Source organism: Humulus lupulus, chromosome 6 (genome assembly GCF_963169125.1).
Source record: "Humulus lupulus chromosome 6, drHumLupu1.1, whole genome shotgun sequence".
In the NCBI taxonomy this organism is placed as follows: domain Eukaryota; kingdom Viridiplantae; phylum Streptophyta; class Magnoliopsida; order Rosales; family Cannabaceae; genus Humulus; species Humulus lupulus.
The window spans coordinates 218845972-218872033 of NC_084798.1; the positions used below are offsets into that span (position 1 = coordinate 218845972).

General features: G+C 32.0%; 2 protein-coding genes and 1 long non-coding RNA gene across 3 annotated transcripts; all 3 read left to right on the forward strand.

Annotated features, from left to right (window-relative positions):
• The first annotated feature begins 713 nt into the window (after positions 1-713).
• Positions 714-3973, forward strand: LOC133784520 (uncharacterized). Its single transcript, XR_009871382.1, has 3 exons — positions 714-1471; positions 2409-2472; positions 3616-3973. It is a non-coding gene; the product is annotated as an uncharacterized LOC133784520 (long non-coding RNA).
• Positions 3974-8377: 4404 nt separating this feature from the next.
• LOC133783390 (uridine kinase-like protein 3) lies at positions 8378-13891 on the forward strand. The gene is made up of 15 exons (XM_062223004.1): positions 8378-8698; positions 8960-9123; positions 9654-9745; positions 10162-10231; positions 10543-10661; positions 10875-10971; positions 11248-11327; positions 11733-11927; positions 12009-12092; positions 12188-12248; positions 12732-12792; positions 12946-13039; positions 13132-13204; positions 13305-13387; positions 13485-13891. Exons 1-15 carry the CDS (start codon positions 8625-8627, stop codon positions 13659-13661), a joined length of 1524 nt encoding a protein of 507 aa, XP_062078988.1. The 5' UTR covers positions 8378-8624; the 3' UTR covers positions 13662-13891.
• A 1235-nt stretch (positions 13892-15126) lies between these two features.
• Positions 15127-18660, forward strand: LOC133783391 (fructose-bisphosphate aldolase 5, cytosolic). The gene is made up of 3 exons (XM_062223006.1): positions 15127-15283; positions 16083-16765; positions 18051-18660. The coding sequence occupies exons 1-3, from the start codon at positions 15256-15258 to the stop codon at positions 18411-18413; spliced, it is 1074 nt and encodes a 357-aa protein (XP_062078990.1). The 5' UTR covers positions 15127-15255; the 3' UTR covers positions 18414-18660.
• The last annotated feature ends 7402 nt before the right edge of the window (positions 18661-26062 follow it).

A 26062-nucleotide genomic window follows, 5' to 3' on the forward strand; every position in this document is an offset into this window, starting at 1 on the left:
TTATTAGTATTTTATTTCTAAAAAGGATAATTTCATGATCTATAAATTAATGTATATTATTTGTGTTAAAAATTATTTTTTGATATTACTTCAAATTACTTTTTTATTATTCTTATTACACTCAAATGTCAAGATTAAGTAAACAACATCGAAATGTAGGTTTGTAAATGCATGTGCTCGAAATGAATGAATTTCCACATTACATTTGTGCAAATTATTTTGGAGTGTCATAGCCACATGGTTCTAGATTTGTCATCGGTGTTCGAGCATGAGTTGCAGGCTCGAAGACATCAACCTTCTCCGATGGATGAGCTCGACAGACTTAGCGAGGGAGGAGGAAGCAACAACTAGAATGATGAACTCGAGGCTATGAGTGATTTCGAAAGCGCGTTGAAGGAATGTTCAAGCTCGATGACGCGTTTATCACACGAAAAAACTGTTAGGAAATCCCTATTTATTTAGGATTAGTTAAGACCGTGTGTCGAATCCTTAATTTTATGAGATCTTTATTTAAATAATCCATTTAAAGTTGTATTATTATTATTATTCAAATATTTATTTGAATTTGAATATATGTTGTAACTTCCCTAAATTTATGAGAATATATTATTGTAACTAGGTCTATAAAATAGTATGGATCTGGTGTAATATCCAACATTTTTATTATAAATCAGAGTTTTAATACATAAAATGTACAAGTTTACAAATTTAAGAAATAGTAATGGAAAAATAGTGTTTAAAATATGATTTTATGTTTTTAATGAGATTAAAGAGAGAGAAACTTGAGTAGTCAAGTATTGGACCCAAATGTCATATAATTTTAATTGGGGATTTTTATAAAATTAAGAAAGTTTTGCTAAAGGACTTATTTGAAAAGAATTTTAGTATTTTGGGTCCAAGTGTAATTTAAAAAAAAAAATTAAAAAAAAAAAGAAAAGAAAAGAAAAGGCTTCAGCCTTTCTTTTTTTACCCGTGTCTCTCTCTCTCTCCTCAGAAAATCTCTCTCTCTCTCTCTCTCTCTCTCTCTCTCTCTCTCTCTCTCTCTCTCCTCTGCGTATTACTGTTGTCGACGACGCAGGAGTACTTTCCGGCCACCATTTTTAGCCACGCGCCGGACCGTTGGATTCAGAAGCCTCCGAACTATCGACCCACGCGGGAATCTAGAGCTCACTCGCCGATTAAACGCCTCAACCACTCGATTTAAGTTCGGCCACCCCGCGACTTCAAAGTTGCGATTCGGCCACCTCGGGCATCCGTTTGCCGATCCGTCACCACCATCGTGTTCCTCGTGTTGTGGGCTTCAAAACCCAATAACTTGTTCCTACATCTACCATAGTTGGGTGGTGGGCCCACCACGAGCCACCGCGATCCACCGTAGACCGACGGTCGAAACTTAGTGTTCGGTGTTTTGAAGTACGTTTTGAGTCTCAGAAAATCATCGTTTGACTTGTTGTGGAACCCGATCATTTTGGTATAATTTATTTGACCTATATATTGTGATTTAATTGTGATTGATTAGAGTAATTGTTATTATGTGTATTTATAGTATATAATTATATATTATTGATATATGGAATATTTTCTGTAATTTACTGGCTGTCTGGGATTATACATATTTTTTATACAGGTTTTGATTTTGGAATTGTCCACTTTATAGCCGTTGTGCTGTCCAATTTTCTAGAAAATATTAGATATTAAATAAAGTATAAAAATACATATTTAATTGATTTTATATTAATATGGAAATTATTATGATTAAGTAATTTTAATTATTATTGTTATTATTTTGTTAAGTAAATCAAGAATACAGATTCATATATATATATATATGAAAAGTGTGATTTGTAGTAAACCTATTATTTAACCATTATTATTGTATATTAATATTTTATTAATATTTGAATATTAAAATAATATCAAATATTAGTTTCTTACAGTTATTGATATTTGTAAGACCAGTGAATTTTGGAGAAAGTATATTTATTATATCACTGGAATTGATATTATGACTAATTAATAATAATATAAATATTTATATTTATATTATTATCATTATATTTATTATTACAACTTTATGTTAAAAATATGATTTCTTTTATAAAATGACTATTTGAATATATACATCCATATACGTATTGCTATTGAAGTATTTTGTTATTAATATCGAAATAAGTTTAATTATAGACGATAATTATTATTTTTGTTGGGATTATTATTATTATTATCATAAGGGTACATTATCTTATGAGCAAGGTTTAAAGCATGGTTTTATATGAAGAGTTATTTGCATTACGTTGATAATAATTTATTATTATCATTTATATAGTTTCTGGTATTATTAATATACACTATCAATAGTGTATATTTATGATTTTGATAGAATTTAATAAATGATGTGCCTTGAATAGGATTTGTATGGATTTGATTGATTGACTCTTGGTGAGGAATTTTAAAATAAGCTAAGGACCTAAGGTAAGTAAATCTCACCTTTTGTGCTTAAGTGTAAGATGCATGACTACATTGATTGTGTACATCTGATGAGTTAAGTATGGTATGATGATGATGCATATGATAAGTATGTGAAGAATGGTTATATGAACACCATAAGGGTGTTGTGTGATATGTAATTGATGAATTCTGTGATATGTGAAAGATGTCTTACTTGGTTAAGAATGATATGAATTATGTGCAAGTATGTGTTCTTATGTTGATGGATATGTGGATTACTCTATGTTCATGATTTGTTATATGTTATGATATATGAAGCGTTTAAGTTTTTAGGCTGGAAACCTTAGACCTGAGCCATAGCTCTACGTTAAGGTATAACAACGCCACCAACCCAAAGCTTCATGTATTATGACTAAAGATGTTTTGAGTTATATGAGATGTGATACAATGCCTTGATTGAATACCATCAACATGAATCATGAACATGAACATTGGCATTTCAGCATCAGCATGTATGCATGGCATGTACAGTTATGTGATACATTATTATGTGATATAAGACCATGCATATGAATATGAGAAAAGTTATGAAATGCCTTGAAAAACATTTTAATGACACAAGGCTTAAGTAAAGTGATAATAAGATGTTAAAAAGGGTGCCACTGTTTCGATGAAGCAATCAAGTAAGTTCAGTAAAGAAGACGGAGGTCTATTAAGGCTTATAGTGGCCGTCCACTAGTGTGGGCTAGGTCAGAGTTGACCATTCAGATATGTTTGCCATGTTCCCGTCTTTCTCCTCCATATGTGTAATAAGTATGGCACCTATGGCAACGATGAAATGAGTGTTATGATGAGCCTAGCTGAGATGATGGCTAGCCGGAGGAGAACCCATGGGATTCTATATGATATCTGTTATAAGCCCTGCAGGCATTTGCCGAATCAAACAGTGTGCACAAGTGAAATCAGGCCCATAAAAATGTGAAACCAAAAGAAAGAGCATAAAAGTAAAGTTTGAAAGTGTATGAGCAATAAATGAAATGCATAAGTATATAAGTCAGCATATTAGTATATGGACACTTCAAACTCACGACATTCATGTGTATGTGTATGCATGAGATTTGCTTACTGAGCGTTAGCTCATTATGTTATTTTCCAACATTTTTCCAGGTGTGGCTTTAGCTGTTGAGCAACTTGTGGAGCACGGACTCAGTAGCAATGCAATAATGGTTTAGAGTTTTCATATGACTGCCTTAAATTTAAAGTATTCATACGTGTAATAATTTCTTCTAATAAGTTTATATAAAAGTTTTAAATTTTTCTGTATTTCTTCGTATCATTTTATTTAATTCTTTTGGTCAAGTGCCTTACATACTCGTAAACCCTAGAATTACGAGTATGTGGCAGACGTACCCTACCTTAGGGACGTTACATCTGGTCATTTGTACTCACACAATTTTGTATTGGAAAGGCTCTGCAAAATTACTTTCACTTGAATCTTTCGCACAGAGTACATAATAAAAGTGACTCGTGGGCGTAGATTTTAACTGCTGAATCACGTTAAAAATCTTTGTCTTTTCTTTTTTTCTTGATCAATTGTTTATTGCTCTACATAATTAAGTTGACGAAAAATAACGTCAACAATTTTTGTACTAGAGTATTTATTCTCTTTAATTTTTTTCTTTTCCAATTAAAAACGAATTCCATGAGAAGAATATATTAAAAAAAAATACTATTTTCCTTAAAGTTAAACTCTTTAGAATTATTTTCCTCAAAAAAGAAAAAAAAAACTCTTTAGAATCATGATCTTATCACAAACTATGAAGAGATACTAAAAAGAACCAAATTCTCCCAAGAATCAAGTATTTGGAAAATAATTTTCATTACCCACCTACTTTTTATTTATCTTGAGTAAAAGGTGTGAGTTTTATTTAATTAAATAATTAATTATTTCATAAAGCTCTAATTTTTTTTTTAGTTAGGAATTGATTTTTAAAAATCAGTACTTGTCTCCAATAATAAATTACAAAAGTTACATGTGGCTATTGAAAAATACATTCCATTACACTCTTACTTTTTTTTTTAGTAAAAGGTATAATTTTTATTTATTTGGAGTAAACCATAAAGCTATTATTATTCAGTTAGGAATTGATTTATTAAAATCACTAATTTATTACTAAGAAGAAGTTTGTTGGGTTACAAAAAATAAAATAAAGAAAGGTATGAGAAATAAATTTCAAATCAAAGAAAGGTGTAATTTTTATTTATTTAGTCTATGGCAGTAAACTATAAAGCTGTAATTATTTTTATTTTTATTTATTTTTTTGGGTTAGGGATTAGATATAAAAACAAAAAATAACTAATTTATCAACAAGAATAAACTTTTCTAAGGTATTTATCAAACAAAATTACAGTTGGTGGGTGATGAAAAATACATTTTTTTTAGGACAAAATCTGTAAAAAAGCACTAACTCAAATGAGAGTTGCATTTAATAAATATAAAAAAAAAATCTAATAATGGGAATGTTGGAATATCGTGCAATAATTATGGTTTTAGACAGCATAATTAAAATAATAAAAAAAATAAGGGGCATTATACTTGCACTAAAAAATTTGATTAGTATACTCAATTTTTATTAAAAATTAATATATATTATATACATATTTTTTTTTCAATTTGTGCTTACATTTTTTTTATTTTTTTTCTTTTTCATATTTTAAAAAATACATATAAATAATATATATTTAAAATATATAAATAAAACAATTAAAACAAAAAATACATAAAACTTGTTAAAGTAAGAGTTTTTTTTCTTAAAAATTATATTATTTTAAAAAGAAATTATAAAAACAATAATAAAAAAATTAAAAAATATAAAAAAAAATCTTGAAAAATAATTTTAAATATTAATTTTTTTAATTAAAGGGGTGCCTATACATATAGAGGAATTCTCTTATAAGAGTTTCACTTTAAGTCTTACCGGTAGGACTTTCAGTGTTCTCGACCTGTGAACAGTTTTCGGCGCGATTTTTTTTATGACCGTGTATATTGTAGCAATTTAGAGCATCCTGCAAATTTTTAGAAAATTCTAAATAGTTTACAGTACCGAAAACTAAGTTCAAAAATGTTGCACGCGTGACTAATTTTTTTTAATGCGTATGAAAAACAACATGTTTGAATTTAGTTTTCGGTACTGTAAACTATTCGAAATTTTCTGAAAATTTGCAGGATGCTCTAAATAGCTACAATATATATAATTATAAAAAAAAATCGCGACAAAAACTATTTACAAGTTGAGAAACACTGAGAGCCCCACCAATAAAGCTTAAAATGAAGCCCCAATAAAAAAATTGTCCGGCATATTTTTGGTGAGAATATACGGTGGAAAAAAATAAATAAAGTAAAGGTGCAGGGGAAGGAGCGTAGATTGCAGTACAGAGAAGCGCTAGCTCAGGTGTGATTAAATATTGGGGTTTGAGTTGAGAGAAAGGGCATCTTGGAGTGGGACCCACATCCGATTCAGTGCCACGGTGGAATCTAAATCTAATCTTCACTTTCTCCACTGTCTCTCCCTACTACCCACTGTTCCCTCCAATCCACCGTACTCTTTTTCTTATTTTTTTATTCTCAAAATTTTATAATATATTTCCATTTTGTCAAATTACATATTTGCCCCTTCACTTTCTATTTGTTTTCACTTTTCTCCCACCAAATTAAAAAAAAAAGTGAAATTTATAATCAATGAGGCCTTCAGTCCTCTTATGTTTTTCATATTTAATATTGTGAAAACATGAGTCAAAGATTTCTAATTTATTCCTAACAAATTTAAAAAAATATTAATTTAAAAGTTTTTCTTTATCCTTTGAATTTTTTCTTAGATGATTCAAATTTCCTTCTAATTTTTTTTAAAAATAATACAAATAGTTTCTTTAAATGAATTCTTGGTTCCATTTATGTCAAATAATCAACAAATGCTTATCATACTTTAAAAATAGCTTATGGGTGTGTGACAACATGAGTGACTCAAAAATTTAATTTTTATTTGGGAAAATACCAGTTTTGCCCATGTGTTTTTTCCAAATACGTGATCAGCCCTTGTGTTTTGTTAAACAATAATTCGGACTCTGTGTTTTACAAAATTGATCAAAATAGTACCTTATACCTAATTTCGGTCAAGCAAATTTCAAATATAATTATTCATTCTCAGCTCTTCGACGACTTTCTCCGCTTCTCTGAACCCATCGCATCACTAACGACCCGATAATTGATCTTATAATTGAAAATATTTTGACCAAAATTGGGTCTAGGGTACTATTTTCATCTATTTTGTAAAACACAGAGTCCGATTTATCATTTAACAAAACACGTGGGTCGATCGCGCATTCAAAAAAAACAGAAGAGGAGCTAAAATGATATTTTCCCTTTTTATTTTTGTCCATATGACAATTTTTTATATACTTTGAGCCCTATATCTTGCACCACATTCACTCGAATATAATTTATTAGTCCTAAATTTTGTAGTCTTATTTTTAACTATTATCAATATAAGCATATTTATATGATATTTAATAATAAAGGTTGAATTGAGACATTATATTATAAAAGTTAGAGACAAAAGATTTTAATTTCAAGCACTCACCTACTAAATTATTTGAATGAGCCTAAAGTGACCATTGATTGACTTTAATAAATATTTGTCAAATTGATTATATTATAATTGTTGAAATACAAATATAGACTTATTATAATATATAGGAAAATACTAGGAAGCACATGTGGGTGCTTATCTCTATTACCCATTCAAGTGCAAAGCTCATACAATAATTTAATATATTGTAATTGACATTGTGTATATCTTGTAGCATTATTATATAAAATAGGATTTATATATTTTTAGTCCTGGTTTTTTTTTAATACTAGTTTCGATAGTTTCAAATAATTATAAATATAATCTTCTACTTTATAAATTGGTAAAAAAAATGATATTTTTAGCCACGGAGACCAACATGGAATAATTTACACTATTTTTGTGTTTATTATTGATAAAATTTAAGCTCATGGCAGTATTATTTTTTTCTTTCTAAGTTTACAAAATAAAAAACTACATTTAAAATTATTTAAAAAAAAATATAAATCCAATAAAATAAAATAATATAATTTATAATATCAACAAAAATATTTATCTAAATCCTACTCGATGATAAATATTCTCACACACTAATAAAAATGATAGGAATCTTAGAATTGAACTCTCTTTTATACCATATAATGCTAAAATGAATTTTTAATTTTTTTTTGAGCAAAAAATGAATTTTTATTTATTGCTACAAAAATCTAAAAAAAAAATTAAAAATGTGGGGTCAGTTGTAATTTTAGGAGAGGGAAGGACTATATTGCAAAACGTAGACTTTTGGTGCGAGGTCTCCCTCACTTTACGGTTCCACTATATAAGCTCAACCTATGTGTGTCCGTATGAGCCTTTCTCTAATTCTCTCTCTCTCTCTCTCTCTCTCTCTGTAAATTTTCATTTCTGAAACTCTTTCTCTCTCTAAAATTCACGCTTCCGGCTCCGAAAGGTAACAATGTAATCAATAGTGGATTTCATTTTTAACTTCAATTCTCTGTGTATTTGTTCAATTTTTTGTAATTTTTCCGTACGAAAAACTATTCCTTCAATCAATTTGTCTCGGTTGATCGAGAACTGCGGTGTGTATTTATATATATACATATGTATGTGTATGGATAGATACGCTTATATGTATTCACATTGGATCTGCGTTTCGATTTGGTTTGGAATTATTATCGGGCATAGTTTTTAACTGGGAAATGGTGTTGCTTGGATTTGATTTTTGCATTGTCGTGTGCTGAAATGCACAATGATATAACGCTTGGAAGTTGAGGTATTCCGTGGAATTGAAATCCTATATCTGGTGTCGTTTTTTGTGATCTGGATTGATTTGGTGTCGTATTTGCAACCCTGTGTGCTTGCTACACGGAACTTGGTGTCGTTTGCGGCACGGTGGTGTCGGTACTTGGACTGTTGTTGTGTGGATTATTGGGTTTGAAGCATTTGGAATACTGATTTGGTACATGTAACTGAGATAGCATTTCCATTTGGGTTGTTGTTGCTTGTTTTGATCAATCACTGCCACTAACATATAAAGCCAGAGTTTTTAAGATGATATATTCTGTCCCTTGTAATAAGTCTTTGAATTCGAGCTTGTTTACCAGTTTAAGATCCTATAACACTAGGTGGGTACCCTTTGGTATTGTTTTTTGAACCCACTTCTGATCAAGTGACTTGACCATCTTTTTGAACTGAATTTGATTCTTCAATAGCCGAGCTGGTTAATGGTTCATAAAAACTTATACTCAATCGAACCATCAGTTGGACTCAAGAATCACATTGCTAGACATGAAGTGCTTTTTTTTTTTCTTGAGAATGATCTATGTTTGTTCATTTTCTTCTTTGCATAACCTTGTTCGTATACCGCTGTATCTTTTATGGGATAGGTCTATGGGCATGGAGTCCAAATCAGTTGCGGACTTAATAGAAGCTTCCTCAGGGGTTCATTTTTCTGGATTTCACATGAATGGTCTGCAGGAAAGGCATTCAAATGTGGACCAACCAACAACCTCTGCTACAGATAACATTCTTATGCAACCTTTTGTCATAGGTAAAGTTGGATTGGAAAACTACATTGTTACGAGATTCTTCTTCTTCTTCTTTGTTTTTTTTATTTATTTTTTAATATATATCACGAATATGCCTTTAAATTTGGATTGGAACATGTACAAGCAGCCAATACTTCACTTTTCTTTACTAAATAGATATCATCCTAAGTTGAGGGAAAAATTATGCTGTGGTCCGGGATGGACCTACATAGTGACCAGGATGGGAAATAGCCCCCCTACAAAAAATTTGTAATATATATATAATATCTTCCCGAAATTTCACCTTCTTATCTATGTGGTTCTTAAATTTTTTATTGTTTCCATCCTTAGCTTTTTTAAAAATTCATTATTTTGTTTCTTTGGTAGCCTCTTGTATTTCTATATGTCTTGGCGCATAACGATGGTCTTGGCGCATAACGATTTCGTTCTTTTAGGAAGAAGAATTGTTGGAAGAAGCTTGTTCTTCTGTAGTCTCTTCTAGATATCACATTATTAGTCTCTTCTAAATATCGCATTATTCTTTGCATGGCAGGGGTTGCTGGTGGAGCAGCATCTGGTAAGACTACAGTTTGTGATATGATTATACAGCAGCTTCATGACCAGCGTGTTGTTCTTGTTAACCAGGTAATCTCCTCATGAAAAATTTCATGATTTGTATGATTCTAGGCTTCTGGTTTTCTCTACTTGAATATAATTGATTTGAAACATACTTATTGATTTATTTGCTCGTAAGAAATTTAATTATATTTATGAGCTGAACTTGGTAACACTCAGCTTTAAGGGTTAAAATAGTTTTGTGTTGATTCTTAAAGTTGATTTTTCTTTTGGCACATTTTTGGGTACTTGTGGATTTTCTGGTTTATGATGATAAGTTTAACTAAATGGAAATCCATATTTCTGCTGTTTATTTGTTTCATAAATTTTCTTATATTTATGTCATTTTATGCTTGAGGTAAATCTAGAAAGCTTTTATTTATATAAATATCCATTTAAATGTGTTGCACGTCATTCTTATAATACTTTTGTTTATGCTTTCTCAGGATTCTTTTTACCATAATTTGACACCAGAAGAACATGCAAGAGTACATGAATACAATTTTGATCATCCTGGTGAGGGAATTTCTGTTTTAGTCACATTATATTTTTTCTAGGATTATATAGTGTTTGACTGCATTTAAACCAAGCAATGAGGTTTGTGCTATTAAACTTTATGTAATTTAGTGCCCATCTGCACACAATTTCTAATACCTGTATCTTGCTAAAAATTCACAAAAATATAGTATATTTTTAGCCATTTAGTGGGGCACATTAGAATTGTTTGCTTTGTAGCCATAACTAGCCTAACTATGGTATGTATTTCTCCTATATAGTGCATGCTGTTTCTTTCGTGTCTTTTGATGTAAAATTGCTTTTATTGTCAGATGCATTTGATAATGAGAAACTTTTAGCTTCTATGGATAAGTTGAGGAATGGGCAAGCAGTAGATATTCCAAACTATGACTTCAAGAGTTACAAAAACAATGTCTTCCCGCCTAGAAGGGTAACTTTTGTTCTCTTAACATGCTGGTCTAATGAATTGCCTCTTGTTTTCTTATACCCTTTTGTCTTACCAAAGAGAAGTTATATGAGAATTAAAGTTATTCAGTACTTACAGTATGTGCATGCTTGCAATTATCAGTATGTTTCTTATCTCTATTAGAATTCTGAATTAGAGGACCCTTACTTCAACAATATGGCGGCATATGCTGTGCAGGTAAACCCTTCAGATGTGATAATTTTGGAAGGCATTCTCATTTTTCATGATCCCCGTGTTCGAGAGTTGATGAATATGAAGATATTTGTCGATACAGGTCATTTATTTTCTTTTTTATCATTTATGCTACTTGATGTTCTTACTCTGTATTTCTGATGCTTTTCATTAGTTACTACTACATATATGTGGTCTTGAGATGCTTATCTGACTATTTTTTTTTTCTAATTTATTCAGTATTATACCATTACATTTGAGATTCAATTAATATAATGATTTCTTTTATAATTTCTGCATTAACTATGGGATGCCGTTGTATGTCACTTTATAGTGTTACTAAGTTGAGACACTTCACATTGAAAATTTTTCAGTGCAGATGCTGATGTTCGTTTAGCAAGGAGGATAAGGCGTGACACAGTTGAAAAAAACAGGGATATTGGTACAGTTCTTGATCAGGTTAGCAACTATTCATGTAATTTTGTAATCATTCTTATTGCCAAGAGATTATATCTTTGAATTTGTGGGCCTCAATTAAGTTTAAAGTGTCAATGGATATACCTCAGGAGATGAAACTGCAACTCTGGTGGTAATTATGTTTTGTTACTTGTTAGTAGCTAGAAATGTCAAAGTGCTGTTTTTGAAAGTGATCTTTGTGACGGATGGTTTGCTCTTATTATTTGATTAACTCTTGTTGTTTAATCATTTATGTCATCCCCTTTCTCAAAATCTCCACTCAATAGGGTTGAGGGTTCACTATTAGTCTCCGGTACTTGATCATATGAAAATGAGAGAATAATCTGATGAAAGTAGGCTACATTTTTCACCATTTCATTTTCTTAAAATGTTTTTGTTTTAATGCAGTACTCAAAGTTTGTGAAGCCTGCATTTGATGACTTTATTCTTCCTACAAAAAAATATGCTGACATCATTATTCCTCGCGGAGGAGATAATCACGTGGCTATTGATTTGATTGTACAACACATCCGTACAAAGCTTGGCCAGCATGACTTGTGTAAAATATATCCTAATTTATACGTTATACATTCAACTTTTCAGGTATCTGGCAAGCTTCATTCTCTGTTATTAATGTAATTTCAGCAACTTTCTATGGCACTAATTACCGGTTGACTCATGCAGATACGGGGCATGCATACCCTCATACGTGATTCACAAACAACGAAGCATGATTTTGTATTTTATGCTGATCGGTTGATTCGTTTGGTGAGTATTTTTTCTTTGAGTATAAAGTTTATTTATGGTATTGCATTTTGAGAATGGGATTAGTCAATGATTAATGATCTCGAAATTATTACCAGGTCGTTGAGCATGGTCTGGGACATCTGCCATTTACAGAAAAACAGGTGGTCACTCCAACTGGTAAGCTGACAGTCAAATGGAATTTTTTAGTTCTTTGTACCTTTCAGTTTTCTGTTTTCATTTTTAATGGGTTACTTCAGCTTATCCGTGAAAAATTACTTATCATGTTGTAACTTTTTCTTTTTTTAAACAGGAAAAGTTTTAGCATATGAGTAACATTAGCTTCTTGTCTGAATGTGAGGGCATTAACTGTTTAGCCTCAACAATTAAGTGCCACTACTCATATTAGAAAAGCAAAGCATTATGTTGTCAGTACTGCAAATCTCTAAAAAGGAAAAACTAATACTAACTGTCCTATCATGACAGTTTAGGACCCATGCTTCACATGCATATTTGCTGTTCAAAGACTAAAGTTAGTTTATGTTGTATAGATGATACCTTCATTATTTTGTTTTCTTTTTCTAATTTTGATTTTGCTAAGAGAGTCCAATTTCTTGAAACTGTAATTGCCGATAGCTAATTTACATCTCCTGTCTTTCGCAGAGTCGGTGTATACTGGTGTAGATTTCTGTAAGAGATTATGTGGTGTGTCTATAATCAGGAGGTAATTTTGTCAGTTTTCATATAAATTTTATATTTGGAAGCAAGCTCTAGAGGATTTCTATTCTTGGGCCAAAAACTAAGATTCAAAGCTGTAATTTTTCACAATGTACTAATTCGATATATTCTCACTGCACACTTATTCTCGTCATTCCAGCGGTGAGAGTATGGAGAATGCTCTGAGAGCATGTTGCAAGGGAATCAAGATTGGGAAAATTCTAATCCACAGAGAAGGAGACAATGGCCAGCAGGTTTCGATTCCTTCTATGATTGTCTTTCTTTTTTTAATCAACGTATTTCCATTTTCGCTTGACTGTTCTTCCCTATTCTATGATGCTGACAGCTCATCTACGAAAAGCTTCCCCAGGATATCTCAGATAGACATGTCTTACTATTGGATCCCATTCTAGGCACAGGTTTGTTTATCTAGACCAAAGAAAGAACAAGTCTTTGCAGTTTTATTTTCCATAATTTTAAAGTAAAAACCGTATCGACTGTTATCGATCTTTTCTTCAGGGAATTCGGCTGTTCAGGCCATCTCTTTGCTCCTAAGGAAAGGTGTACCAGAGTCCAACATCATATTTCTCAATCTCATATCTGTAAGTTTGAGTGTTTACACACAAAAAAGTTTTTAAGTTTTGATGAGTGTACTCTGAACTTAACAACAATGCTGCAATTCAAATATGTCAAAACCAGGCACCTCAGGGAATTCATGTGGTCTGCAAAAGATTCCCAAGACTTAAGATTGTGACATCTGAGATTGAGAGTGGTTTGAACGAAGATTATCGAGTTATACCGGGCATGGGCGAGTTCGGAGACCGATATTTTGGAACCGACGATGATGACTGGCAAGAAGTAACTCACTCAAAATAAAAGAAAAGAAATTAAAAAAAAAAAAATATCCATACTTATGGCTTTTATTTAGTCCACTCCATCATCCTCTTATCCTTACTCCTCTCCCCTAGTCAGCAGTCTGAAAATCAGCTAAACTTGCTTTTGACTTATATTCTGCTGGCTTCTCTACTTTTATAAGAGTTGAAATTTTGTTGACTTCCTTCGAAGATTCTTTGTCTTATATAATCCTATAAATATCTATATATAAATATCTCTCTCTCCATATATATAAATTTCTTCTCACGCTTGGGTTTTTTTTAGTTTTGTTTTGTTTTGTTCTGTTTATGTTTGTCTTTTTTTATTTTTTTATTTTCTCAATACCTTTTGGCCAAAGTTATCTCACCATGAAAAGGTTGGACATTGACCAAAGTCAAATTGGGCATCGAGGGACTTTGGCCCCATCATATATATAAATAAATATACATACAAGGATAAATGTAGTCTCACTCTGGATCCCTTTGCAAGTACTATACAATACTACTTAATACTACTTAGAGAGAGCATGTCATCCAAATTATATATATATATATATATGTGTGAGGAATGATTATAACGCATATATTTTTTTGCAACGCCGAAGTATTTTTTTTCTTTCTATTTTTGGTATATGGATAGTTATAATCTTAATTTTTTTTATATAATGGTGTACATTGTAGGTATTTAGAATATTATGTAAATTTTCAAGAAATTATAAATAGTTTACGAAGTTGAAGATAGAGTTCAAACTGTTAAATTCTACACGCGTAAAAAAAAAAAAAATAGGTATGCGTACAACAGACAGTTTAAACTCTATTTTCGGTACCATAATTTATTCAGAATTTCTTGAAAATTTGTAGGATGTTCTAGATAGCTATAATGTACACCGTCATATAAAAAAATTGGAATTATATCTATCCATGTGTCAAAAATAGAAAAATAATGCACCAATATGTCACAAAAAAAAAAAGGGAATGCATCGCAGGGCTCCCAATATTTATGTGCATAACATATATTGTATTCACTAGCCAAGATATATGTAAAATTCTTCAACACCGTGTGTTTTTTTTACCTTTATACAGATGTATTTATAAATAGAAGTTTTGATTGGACAGTACTTAATGGGTGGTAATGACTGAAAGCAACCTATATAGCAATGCCAATAATGAGTAATGATAATTGAAAAGAAATAGTGGCTAAAACTTGAGTAGTTAGTAGAGTCCAAAAGTAGTAATTTGGCTTTGTTTGAATCTCTTCAAGTTGTCCCAATTATTAACGGATTAGGGAGTTTAGCTATTCCACACAAAAATTAAGAGCTCAGCTCAAACCTGAGAGTTTAGGATGAGCTGCCACTTGGCTAGGAGAGTGATCACTCATTCCTCTATCCGAGGATGATAACCCTTGTTGGGCTAATCTTTTGACACGTGTCCATGCATGGCATGAGTTGGATTCTCATGGTATATTCCACGAGAGCTTATCTATATAGATTGATGATTGTTTGTGTTTATCTTTTGCCATTTGGTCCTCTTGCATATTTTTCTATCCATAGAGCTAGAAAAAACCCTTCTCTTTATTAAAGCCTCAAAACAAAACAACCATGTCGGCCTTTGTTGGAAAGTATGCTGGTATAATCTCATTCTCTCTCATTATATGTATATGAGAGTTTGACTAATTTTGCTCTATTATCACTAATCCTATATATGCTCTTATATTATATACACTTGTCTATTTTTGCATTCATATATTTTGATTTGAGTTGAGATTACAATAGTACATTATTATTTGGTTGGTAGAACCAAAATAATCCCCCCCACATCTTAAATCTTCATCAATCACAATAATAAAATCAAATGTATCAAAAGTATAGTGTATAATTAAGATCACACTTAGTTTATTTCTTTCTCACATGACCCCATTAGTGATTTGGTATATAGAAGTAGTGAATATATTTGTTGTTGATGCATTGAATATCTATTCACATTTCAATATTTTCTCCTTTATTATTGGTTGGTAGTATTCCAATTTGCTTAAAACAATAAAAAAATATATAGGAATGAGATCTTCACATGGTGATTTTTTTTGATCGATTCAAAAAAAAGTTTCATTCTCATTGAGAATTGTTAAGAAAGGGCATTTTTAAAAGTTACTGTTCATAAATAGTTACTTTAATATTAACTATTAGATTAAGATCAATGATTCATATTTATAGTTGTTAATTAATATTTTTAAAAATAAATTTTGATTATTTTAAAATTTTGGAAAAACTACCTGATTTTATATCGGTCACATATTTATTAAATTAAATAATTAAAAAAAATATTATTTCAGCATTATATATTAAAATTTAAAATTAATGAAAAAAAATATTTACTAGGTCATTATGTTACCAAAAAATCTTCCTTATATATATATATTCCTATACAGATGAACTTATCAAGACAGCCAAATACATTGCCACTCCCGGCAAGGGAATACTCGCCGCCGACGAGAGCACCGGCACGATCGGAAAACGTCTGTCGAGCATCAACGTAGAGAACATAGAATCCAACCGCCAAGCCCTACGGGAGCTCCTCTTCACCTGTCCCAACGCCCTCCCATACCTCTCCGGCGTCATCCTCTTCGAAGAAACTCTCTACCAAAAGACCACAGACGGCAAGCCCTTCGTCGAAGTCCTCCAAGAAAACGGCGTCGTTCCGGGCATCAAGGTCGACAAGGGCACCGTCGAGCTGGCCGGCACCAACGGCGAGACCACCACTCAAGGCTTCGACTCGCTCGGCGCACGTTGCGCTCAGTACTACAAGGCCGGAGCACGGTTCGCCAAGTGGAGAGCCGTGCTTAAGATTGGAGCGACTGAGCCGTCGGAGCTGTCGATCCAGCAGAACGCGCAGGGGTTGGCGAGGTATGCGATTATATGCCAGGAGAATGGGTTGGTGCCGATTGTGGAGCCGGAGGTGTTGACTGATGGGGACCATGATGTGAACAAGTGTGCGGCGGTGACTGAGACTGTGCTTGCGGCGGTTTACAAGGCTTTGAATGAGCAACACGTTCTTCTTGAGGGGACTCTTCTTAAACCCAACATGGTCACACCCGGTTCTGATAGTCCAAAGGTATACTAATCTCTCTCTCTATATCTATATATATACTATATATATATATATATATATAGGAGAATTTACTCGAACAATTTTCGGCATGTATATTATAGTTATTTAGATCATTTTGCAAATTTTCAGAAAATTCTGAATAGTTTACAGTACTGAAAATTAAGTTCAAACATATTGTTGCATGCGTGACTATTTTTTTTTATGCACATGAAAAACAATATATTTGAACCTAATTTTTAGTACTTTAAACTATTCAGAATTTTATGAAAATTTGCAGAATGCTCTAAATAGCTACAATATATACATCACAAAAAGAAATAATGTAAAAAACTGTTGAGAGCCACACGTTAAGGCTTAAAGAGAAGTCCCTATAGAATAGTTATCTTATATATTTATATAATGAATAATACTTTTTTTTTCTTCTTCTTCTCACACTCCTAAATTATTTATTTATTATGGTGAATTAACATAAATATTGCTCAAGAAAACATAAATATATAATTGATAAATTGTTTTTATAATTCTTTTAAGTTTATGATTTTTATAAGTAGAGAAAACTTTAGTATTGTAATTTAATAAATAATGTTACTGATAATTTAATTGTAATAAGATAAATTATTAATATTGTAATTTTAAGTAAGTTATATTATTATGTGTTTGGTTATTTCAAGTTAAAAACATAAAATTAAAAATTGTGATTGATTTTTCATTTTATTTTTTAGTTGAGAGTGTCAATTTAATTTTTTTTAATAAATAAATTATTATAGAGGTGGAATTTATTTTGATGTACTAATATAAGTAATTTTGCACCAATTTTTTTCTTCATTATTTATGTAAGTACATATTGTATTTGCATTTTAAATTATGTGTGTTTAATATAACTCAAATAATTTACACGAAAAAATGTGATGCAAATTTTACTAAAAAAAAGAATAATAATTATGGATGAAGTTTTTTTTTTTTTTTGTGGCAATAATTATGGATGAAGTTGATTTCAATAATTTAGATATATAAAAAAAAACTATTTTGAATGCACATTATATAACCAAAAAAAAAATTGAGAAAAAAAAAAAGCCTAGTCAATAAAAGAAATATTTCATATATTATTATTGTTTTTGGAATTTTAAGGATCTGAAAAAATAATATATTATCTTGAGAAAATTTATTATTTAAATTTTTTTAATAAATATATCCAAAATTTTGATGTGATATGACAAGTTATTTATAAATTTTGTCATATATTTGATTTAATAATATTAATAATACCAAAAACCATGGGCATGGACAGGTAGCGCCGGAGGTGATAGCGGAGCACACAGTGACGGCGCTACGGCGGACAGTGCCGCCAGCAGTACCGGGGATCGTGTTCCTCTCAGGTGGACAGAGCGAGGAAGAAGCAACCCAGAATCTGAACGCCATGAACAAGCTCCAAGTGTTGAAGCCATGGACGCTGTCCTTCTCCTTCGGCCGAGCTCTGCAACAGAGCACGCTCAAGACTTGGGGCGGGAAGAAGGAGAACGTCGGCAAAGCTCAGGCGGCGTTTCTGACGAGGTGCAAGGACAACTCCGACGCCACTCTCGGCAACTACACTCCTTCTTCCTCCGGTGGCCTCGCTTCTGAGAGCTTGTTCGTTAAGGGTTACAAGTACTAATCGATATCATGAAGAGGATGACATATATGAGAAAACAAAAGCTCACTCTACGTACCTCATTATGCATGATCATATATATAATATGTATTTTTTTCTTCTTGGTTTTTATGTTTTATATATATATATATATATTCAGTTTTTTTTTTCTTCCTGATTAATTAATATATTTTTTTCTTTTACAAATTGTGTATGTATGTGACTTACATATCAAAAAATCAAGTTGATTGTACTTATAGTTTTTACCTTATATTTGTTGGTTTTGAATTAACATTTCCAGTCATTGAATAATAAAAATTAAGTAAATTAGTTAATTATTTTTAAAAACTTGAAAATAAGAGATAGTTTCTTTCATATAAGTTGTTTTTGATGGTCGGAACCTCTTAATAAGAGAAACGATAGAATTTTCTAAATTTAAAAATTCTAGATCTCTAGCATGTTGAGTACATCTAGAGAATTCTAAATCAACATATTTGAATCCTAGATGCTCACACATGTCCTTGTGTGTTTGATGATTGACTTGGAAGATCAAAATGTGAGCTTTCAATAAATGATAGGAAGATCATTAATTTATACGAAAATATTCAAGAACACTTGATAGGCTACTACAGATAATCTATTTATGTCCTATTTAATATGTCTATATGTATGATCCTAACTGATATTAATAATTTTTTTAAAGATTTATTCAACTGTGTATTCTTGTTTTTCATATTTGATAATAACAATTGGTACCATAACAGTCTATATATATGTATATATTAAATATTGTGTGAGTTTCTTGCATTTTTGATATGTACGTTGATATATATATTGAATAAATAAATATGTTTTTTTAAATGGATGGTTGAATGATGAATCATTGATTAGGTGATGTTATTGGGTTATGAATTTAAATTTGAATCCATAGATAAATTATAAAAGATTCATTGTGAACAAAGTTGATGGAAGTTGGACATTAAAGTTGTTAGGCCAAGATGCGAGAGAGGGACATATATTCTTAACAAGAAACAGAAAAGTCCCTAAAAAATTATTGTTTGAGAGTATTAAAAAACTCAAGGACTTAAGATTGTATGTATGACACATATCAATGACTTCAATATAAGGGAGCTGAAAAATATTTGTGGAAGGGAAATTCACCATGTAGATTGAGGTGAAGTGAAGTTCTCTTAACTTTTACATGTTTCGGTTAAGTTCTATAGCACATATCTCATGATCATAATTAATAATCATCGTTGTAACAACAAGAAGAGAGATCAAGAGGAATCAAATTATACAACAAAACAATTTCAGAGAGATCAAGATGAGTTAACCTTAAAAGCTGAGCACAGCTTGATGGAGTCTTGGAAGAAGTGAAGTTGTTGACATAATGAGCTAAAGAGGCTGCTATTGGAATGGAACTGATCAAAAGGCCATTGAAGCCAACTGTCACTCGGATCAAGCCTTATTACTTGTCTTGTTTTGGTGCTACATATATGTTAGAGAAAAATATCTGAAAAGTGTGTGAATACATTCAATAATATATAAAAGCATGTGTTACTCCACTCATCACCAATTAGTTTTGAGATGTAACCCTATATATGCTTCTTACCATGCACTTCATTCTACTTCTAGACCACTTTCCACATTCTAACATGATATCAAGAGCTAAAGAAAACTCTAATGGGTATGTATCCGATCCAAATCTAAAACCGGTCCAAAAAGAGAGCCAAAAGAGCCACTGGTGATTCGGGGATAGTGAGCCAAAAATAGTCAAAGAGCTACTTGTGATCGAGCCGTTCAAGATTGGTGAATAAAAATAACCACCATCTTAAGGGGGGAGGTTAGAGAAAAATATCCCACATGGAAAATGTGTGTACATTCAATAATACATAAAAACATGAGTTACTCTACTCGTCATTAATTGATTATGAGATGGATCCCCATACTTCTTACCATGCACTTCATTCTACTTCTAGACCACTTTATACATTCTAACAATATACAATACCACCATCCCGTGAAAATTAGTTGTAAAAGATGAGCAGAGTAGAGTAGATTATTTGGCCTTGAAGGATGTCAATATGAGATTTGAATTTCTTTATATGTCTTGTTTAAATTAACTTATAGTATTTGACTTATCTACCACTATGTATCAACTTTCATTATTTATATATATACTTTAATTTTCCTTTTTTCTTTTCAATTATTATTTTTTATTTACTTGATGGAGCCATACACATATACACAACAAGGAAAGAATATAATATATTGGAAAATTACAAATAATTGTTTGTAAGAAAAGTCTTATATATTTGCTTTCTCATATAGATAAAATTTTATCTGTTGACAAGAAGAGTTCTCATCTATTTGCTTTCTCAATAGCACCATCATCATCATCATCTGCAGGAATTACCACATTTCACTCACCCATAAGCAGCAGCAATACTAGAACTAACAGTAATAATCAACAAGGATCATAATTTTTTTATTCATAATGTGAAATTTATAAAACTTATAAGACAATCTTAGAGAAAAATTTGAATTATGAAAACTCACATCACATGTCAATAAATTTATTTAATATATATGCATATATAGTGATATAAATACACAAAACTACACAAGAGTTGTGTTTTTACAAAACCATCTACATCAATATACACTGACAGAGCTATATCATAAAGAAACTTCAGAATTAATTTGGTATAACAGATTACACATGGATATAATAAGAAAAACATGGAAATAAGAACACAGTTTTAAGTTTTAAGGCACAAGACAACTACAAATGATTATAAAGGTTACAACACTCATTTTCTCACCAATGAAATAGTCAGAAAGTATTTACGGGTGTTTGTTTTCAGTAGTTGAGTTGCTTTGGAATGTGTAGATGGACTTAAGATGGATGTGATATTAGGGCCTGATTGGTTCGTGATTGAAAAATTGCATTTTCAAAATGTGTGTTTCAAAAATAAAATATGAATTTATAGTTTGAAAATATGTTTTTGAAAATGTGATTGGTTCAGTATCTGAAAATTATTTTTGGGTTTTAAAAAACTGAATATGTGATTGGCATGAAATCTAAAAATATAAAAAAGTGATAGATTTGTAGGATTTTAGGATACAATGATTTGGAATCAGAGAAAACGTGATTTTCTTGTTTTTGATTTTGTAACACAAAATTAGAATACTGATTTGAATTTTATTTTAAGAAATATCCTACCAATCACTTATTCTTGTAGGTCCCACTGTTTTTAAGTTTTTAAAATGATAAAATTGGATTTGGATTCTCTACCAATCACACCAACTCTTGTGTACAAAATAGTTCACTTCACCTTTAAAATATATGTGAGGCCCACACAAATTATTAACTTTACCCCCTTAAAATTTGAATCAAACATAAGAAGAGATTTAAATTCTCATTCCCACATTTATTTTACCCCATACCAAACACCTAATTACAACACATGCAAAAACCCATCTCTCTCACTAATTCACAAGTCTAAACAACAATTTCTTGTAATACAAAGAGAGAAATACCAAATTAAATGAAGCTAATGATATATAAGCCACACACTTGAGAGTTAAACAATAAGTCTCCCCCATTTGCTGAAATCTTTGAGACTACTTAACCATTACAACTAAACATTATTCTCACTTATATATCTTCAACTAAACTAAATTAAATGCCTAATGAACTCTAATCCACTAGGCTTCGTTGTCAAACTAAACCGAGAAACTTATACAAAGCAATAAGAAGGTTCACTGAAGTGATTGTGATATTCCTCAATAGAAAACAAAATGGAACGAAATTATCGATCAATATTTTCTGGCTGAGTTGCGGACAAAGTCGCTCTCTTTAAGACGTTTCGTGGCTTTGCCCTAAGTGTGCATGACAGTCTATCAACCACGCCGTCCCCAGGATAAAACAGCCTCTGTACGATTCCTCCCTGCACCGAGAAGATCGTTCTTGTACACCCTTATAAAAAATTGCTCTCAGAAAATTCGTAGAACCCAGTAAGACAAAAAGAACTCTCTCTTATATTTTTTCCAAATGTACGTTTTTCTATTAAATCAGAGGATGATTAAACGGCTAAAACGTTTATCTTCATTTAATTAAAATAAAAACCGTTTTTTGTTTTATTAAAATGAACGTTTTTTAAAATTAATTTAATTAATAAAATGATAAACGTTTAGATACCTTTGTTGAAAAAAAAATAAAACTTAAAAATACCACACCACCCACCTCAGCTCGGTCCGGTCGGACGGACGGTGGCGGCGGCGGCGGCGGCGGCGCGCGTATGTGGTGGTCAAGTGTGTGAGTCCTCACCCATTCGCACAAAACTGGGTACCCCTTGGGGCACACCCCAAGTCATTGCATTTGCAACTTATATACACTCTATGAAGAGTGTTCCAATTCCATGTGGGACTTTTCCCATATCACACACAACTCTATTGTATCAATTTTTAATAATTCATTTAAAAAAGTTCCAACAATCCCCCACTTGAATTTTTAAAAATATTTTCTTGAGCAATTTCAGAATCTATAAGATTGTGCATAAACAAATGTATCTTTCGATTTGAACATTTGCGTAGTGAATACGATTTAGATTATACTAGAGTGACACGTAGTCTTGAACTCTATTTCTAACATCGTACCACGCACCAACCTTTCAAGGGTGTAATCAAAAAAGCCCGTGCGTTAATGGCCATGCACGTCTATCCCAGTATAGTGAATGCTCTAGAAATTTTGCCCAAATTCCATAGGAAGCGGCCCCACTTCCACATTCACATAGGTGAGTCTATCAAGAGTACTCCTGTAGCTCGGTACTCCACTCCACATAGAGTATAGATCTCATTAAGAGTTTCTATTAACTCATCCTCTCATCGCTTCAGGAATTCATGCTTCTATTTGCTTTAATGGAAATAGCATGATTCAACTCATATCACTTCACAACTTGTTATTACCCATTGAACCTAGTTCTTGGGATCTCCAGTCTTTAGGTTGGGTTACCATCATGAGTGATTCATCATTCTAAGGGCAATAGTCCCATTCCCTTCGATGTTTTATGGACTTTCTCTCTAGCTAATCCTTTCGTCAAAGGATCTGCTAAGTTATCATCAGTGCGTACATGATCCACTCTAATAGCTCCTGTTGAGAGAAACTCTCTAACAGTACTATGCTTACGACGTATCTGTCGTCTCTTACCATTGTAATAACGGTTCTGAATTTTTGCAATAGCCGCGGTACTATCGCAGTGGATCAACACAGCTGGTATCGATTTTTCCCATAAAGGGATCTCAGCTAGCAGGCTTCTCAGCCAACCTGCTTCTTCACTAGCTGTAGCTAGTGCTATCATTTCAGACTCCATGGTGGACTGTGCCAAAATAGTATGTTTCTTAGATTTCCAAGAAACAACTCCACCAGCTATACTAAAGATATAGCCACTTGTTGCTTTGGAGTCATCAGACAGAGAGTTCCAGTCTGCATCACTATAACCTTCGAGAACAGCTGGAAACTTCTGATAATGTAATCCAAGGTTCATGGTTCTCTTTAGGTATCTCATGACCCTTTCAATAGCATGCCAATGCTCTATACTAGGTCTGCTAGTAAACCTGCACAATAATCCCACGACATAGGCAATGTCGGGTCTCGTACAATCAGTGGCATATCGAAGACTGCCAATGATGCTCGCATAGTCAGATTGTCTTACACCATCACCAGTGTTCTTAAATAACTTTACACTTGGATCATATGGTGTGCAAGTAGGTTTACAATCAAAGTAATTGTATTTCTTTAGAATCTTCTCAATATAGTGAGATTGATCCAAAGAAATTCCCTTTTCGGACCTAGTAATCTTAATACCAAGGATTACAATCGCTTCTCCGAGGTCCTTCATATCAAAGTTAGCACACAACAGAGATTTCACAACATTCACAGCATGGATATTCGAACCAAATATGAGCAAGTCATCCACATATGGACATACAATAGTGCAAATGTCATTATCAGATTTATAATAAATACATTTGTCACTTTCATTCGCTTTAAATCCATGTGAGATAACTAAATTGTCAAATTTCTCATGCCATTGCTTAGGTGCCTGCTTAAGACCATACAGAGATTTATCTAACTTGCAAACCTTATGTTCCTGGCCATGGATTACAAACCCTTCCGGTTGATCCATATAGATCTCTTCTTCTAATTCACCATTCAAAAATGCAGTCTTAACATCCATTTGGTGTACAACTAGATTGTGAATTACAGCTAGGGAAATCAAAACTCTAATGGATGTTATCCTCGTAACAGATGAAAAGGTGTCAAAGAAATCTATGTTTTCTCTCTGCCTAAAACCCTTGGCTACCAAACGAGCCTTGTATTTTTCAACAGTTCCATCGGGTTTCAATTTCTTTTTCAAGATCCACTTACAACCTATAGGCTTACAACCAGGAGGTAAATCAACTAAGTGCCACGTTTTGTTAGACTCAAGAGACTCCATCTCATCATTTATTGTTTCTTGCCAGAGGTCAGCATCTAAAGAGCACAAGGCTTCTTGGAGGTTAGCAGGATCCTCCTCTAATGTATAGACACAGAAATCAGAACCATAATCTTTAGCAACTCTAGTTCTCTTACTTCTCCTAGGTTCTGATTCTCTATCCTCAATATGTTCATTATTCCTAATCACAGGAATGTTGCTAGTAGATACGCCCCCACTATTTCTCAATTTAAAAGGGAATCTATGTTCATAAAAATCAGCATCATTTGATTCCACAATAACATGCGCATTTAAATCATAGAACCTATATGCTTTACTATTAATTGCATATCCGATAAATACACATTCATAGGCTCTACTTGCTAGTTTAATTCTCTTAGGATCAGGAATTCGAACATAAGCCAGACAACCCCAAGTTCTAAAATAAGACAGGTTAGGTTGCCTATTTTTCAAGATCTCATAAGGTGAAATTTTACTTTTAGACTTAGGAACTCTATTCAGCACATAGCAAACAGTCAAAAGAATTTCACCCCACCAATGAGGTGCAGCACCAGAATTCAATAAAATAGCCACAACAGATTCAGTAAAAGTTCGATTCTTCCTTTCAGCTTTACCGTTCATTTCAGGTGAATATGGTGCAGTGGTTTCGTGTACAATGCCATGTGAATTATAAAACTCAATAAACGTGTTTGAATCATATTCAGTTCCTCTATCATTACGAAACCTTTTAATTTTCTTATTGAATTGATTCTCAATTTCAGTAACAAATAATTTGAACATGTCAAGCGCATCACTTTTATTTTTCATCAAGTACACATAAGTAAAGTCAGAACAATCATCAATAAAGGTGATAAAATAGCGTTTGCCATTCCTAGTTAACGTTCCGTCAAGTTCACAAATATCTGAATGAATTAAATCTAGTGGCTCAGATTCTCTAGTAACATATTTATGAGGAGTCTTAGTTATTTTTGCTTGACTACAAAAATCACATTTTTCAAAATCGTTATCTGACACTTTAGGAATCAGTCCTATGTTACTCATGTTCTTAATAATGCACTTATTAACATGACAAAGTCTAGCATGCCAAACATTAAAATCACACAACATATAAGCAGAAGGAGAAACTTTATTGGATTCAACATTTAACTTAAACATACCATCAGTAGCATAACC

Bases quoted from the DNA above. Each gene is read 5' to 3' on its own strand.
- LOC133783390 (XM_062223004.1), top strand. From the start codon at position 8,625: ATGATATATTCTGTCCCTTGTAATAAGTCTTTGAATTCGAGCTTGTTT. The intron at 9,746-10,161 runs GTAATCTCCTCA...ATGCTTTCTCAG, and splicing joins GTGTTGTTCTTGTTAACCAG to GATTCTTTTTACCATAATTT. The intron at 10,662-10,874 runs GTAACTTTTGTT...TATGCTGTGCAG, and splicing joins ATGTCTTCCCGCCTAGAAGG to GTAAACCCTTCAGATGTGAT.
- LOC133783391 (XM_062223006.1), top strand. From the start codon at position 15,256: ATGTCGGCCTTTGTTGGAAAGTATGCTG. The intron at 15,284-16,082 runs GTATAATCTCAT...ATTCCTATACAG, and splicing joins CTTTGTTGGAAAGTATGCTG to ATGAACTTATCAAGACAGCC. The intron at 16,766-18,050 runs GTATACTAATCT...GGGCATGGACAG, and splicing joins CCGGTTCTGATAGTCCAAAG to GTAGCGCCGGAGGTGATAGC.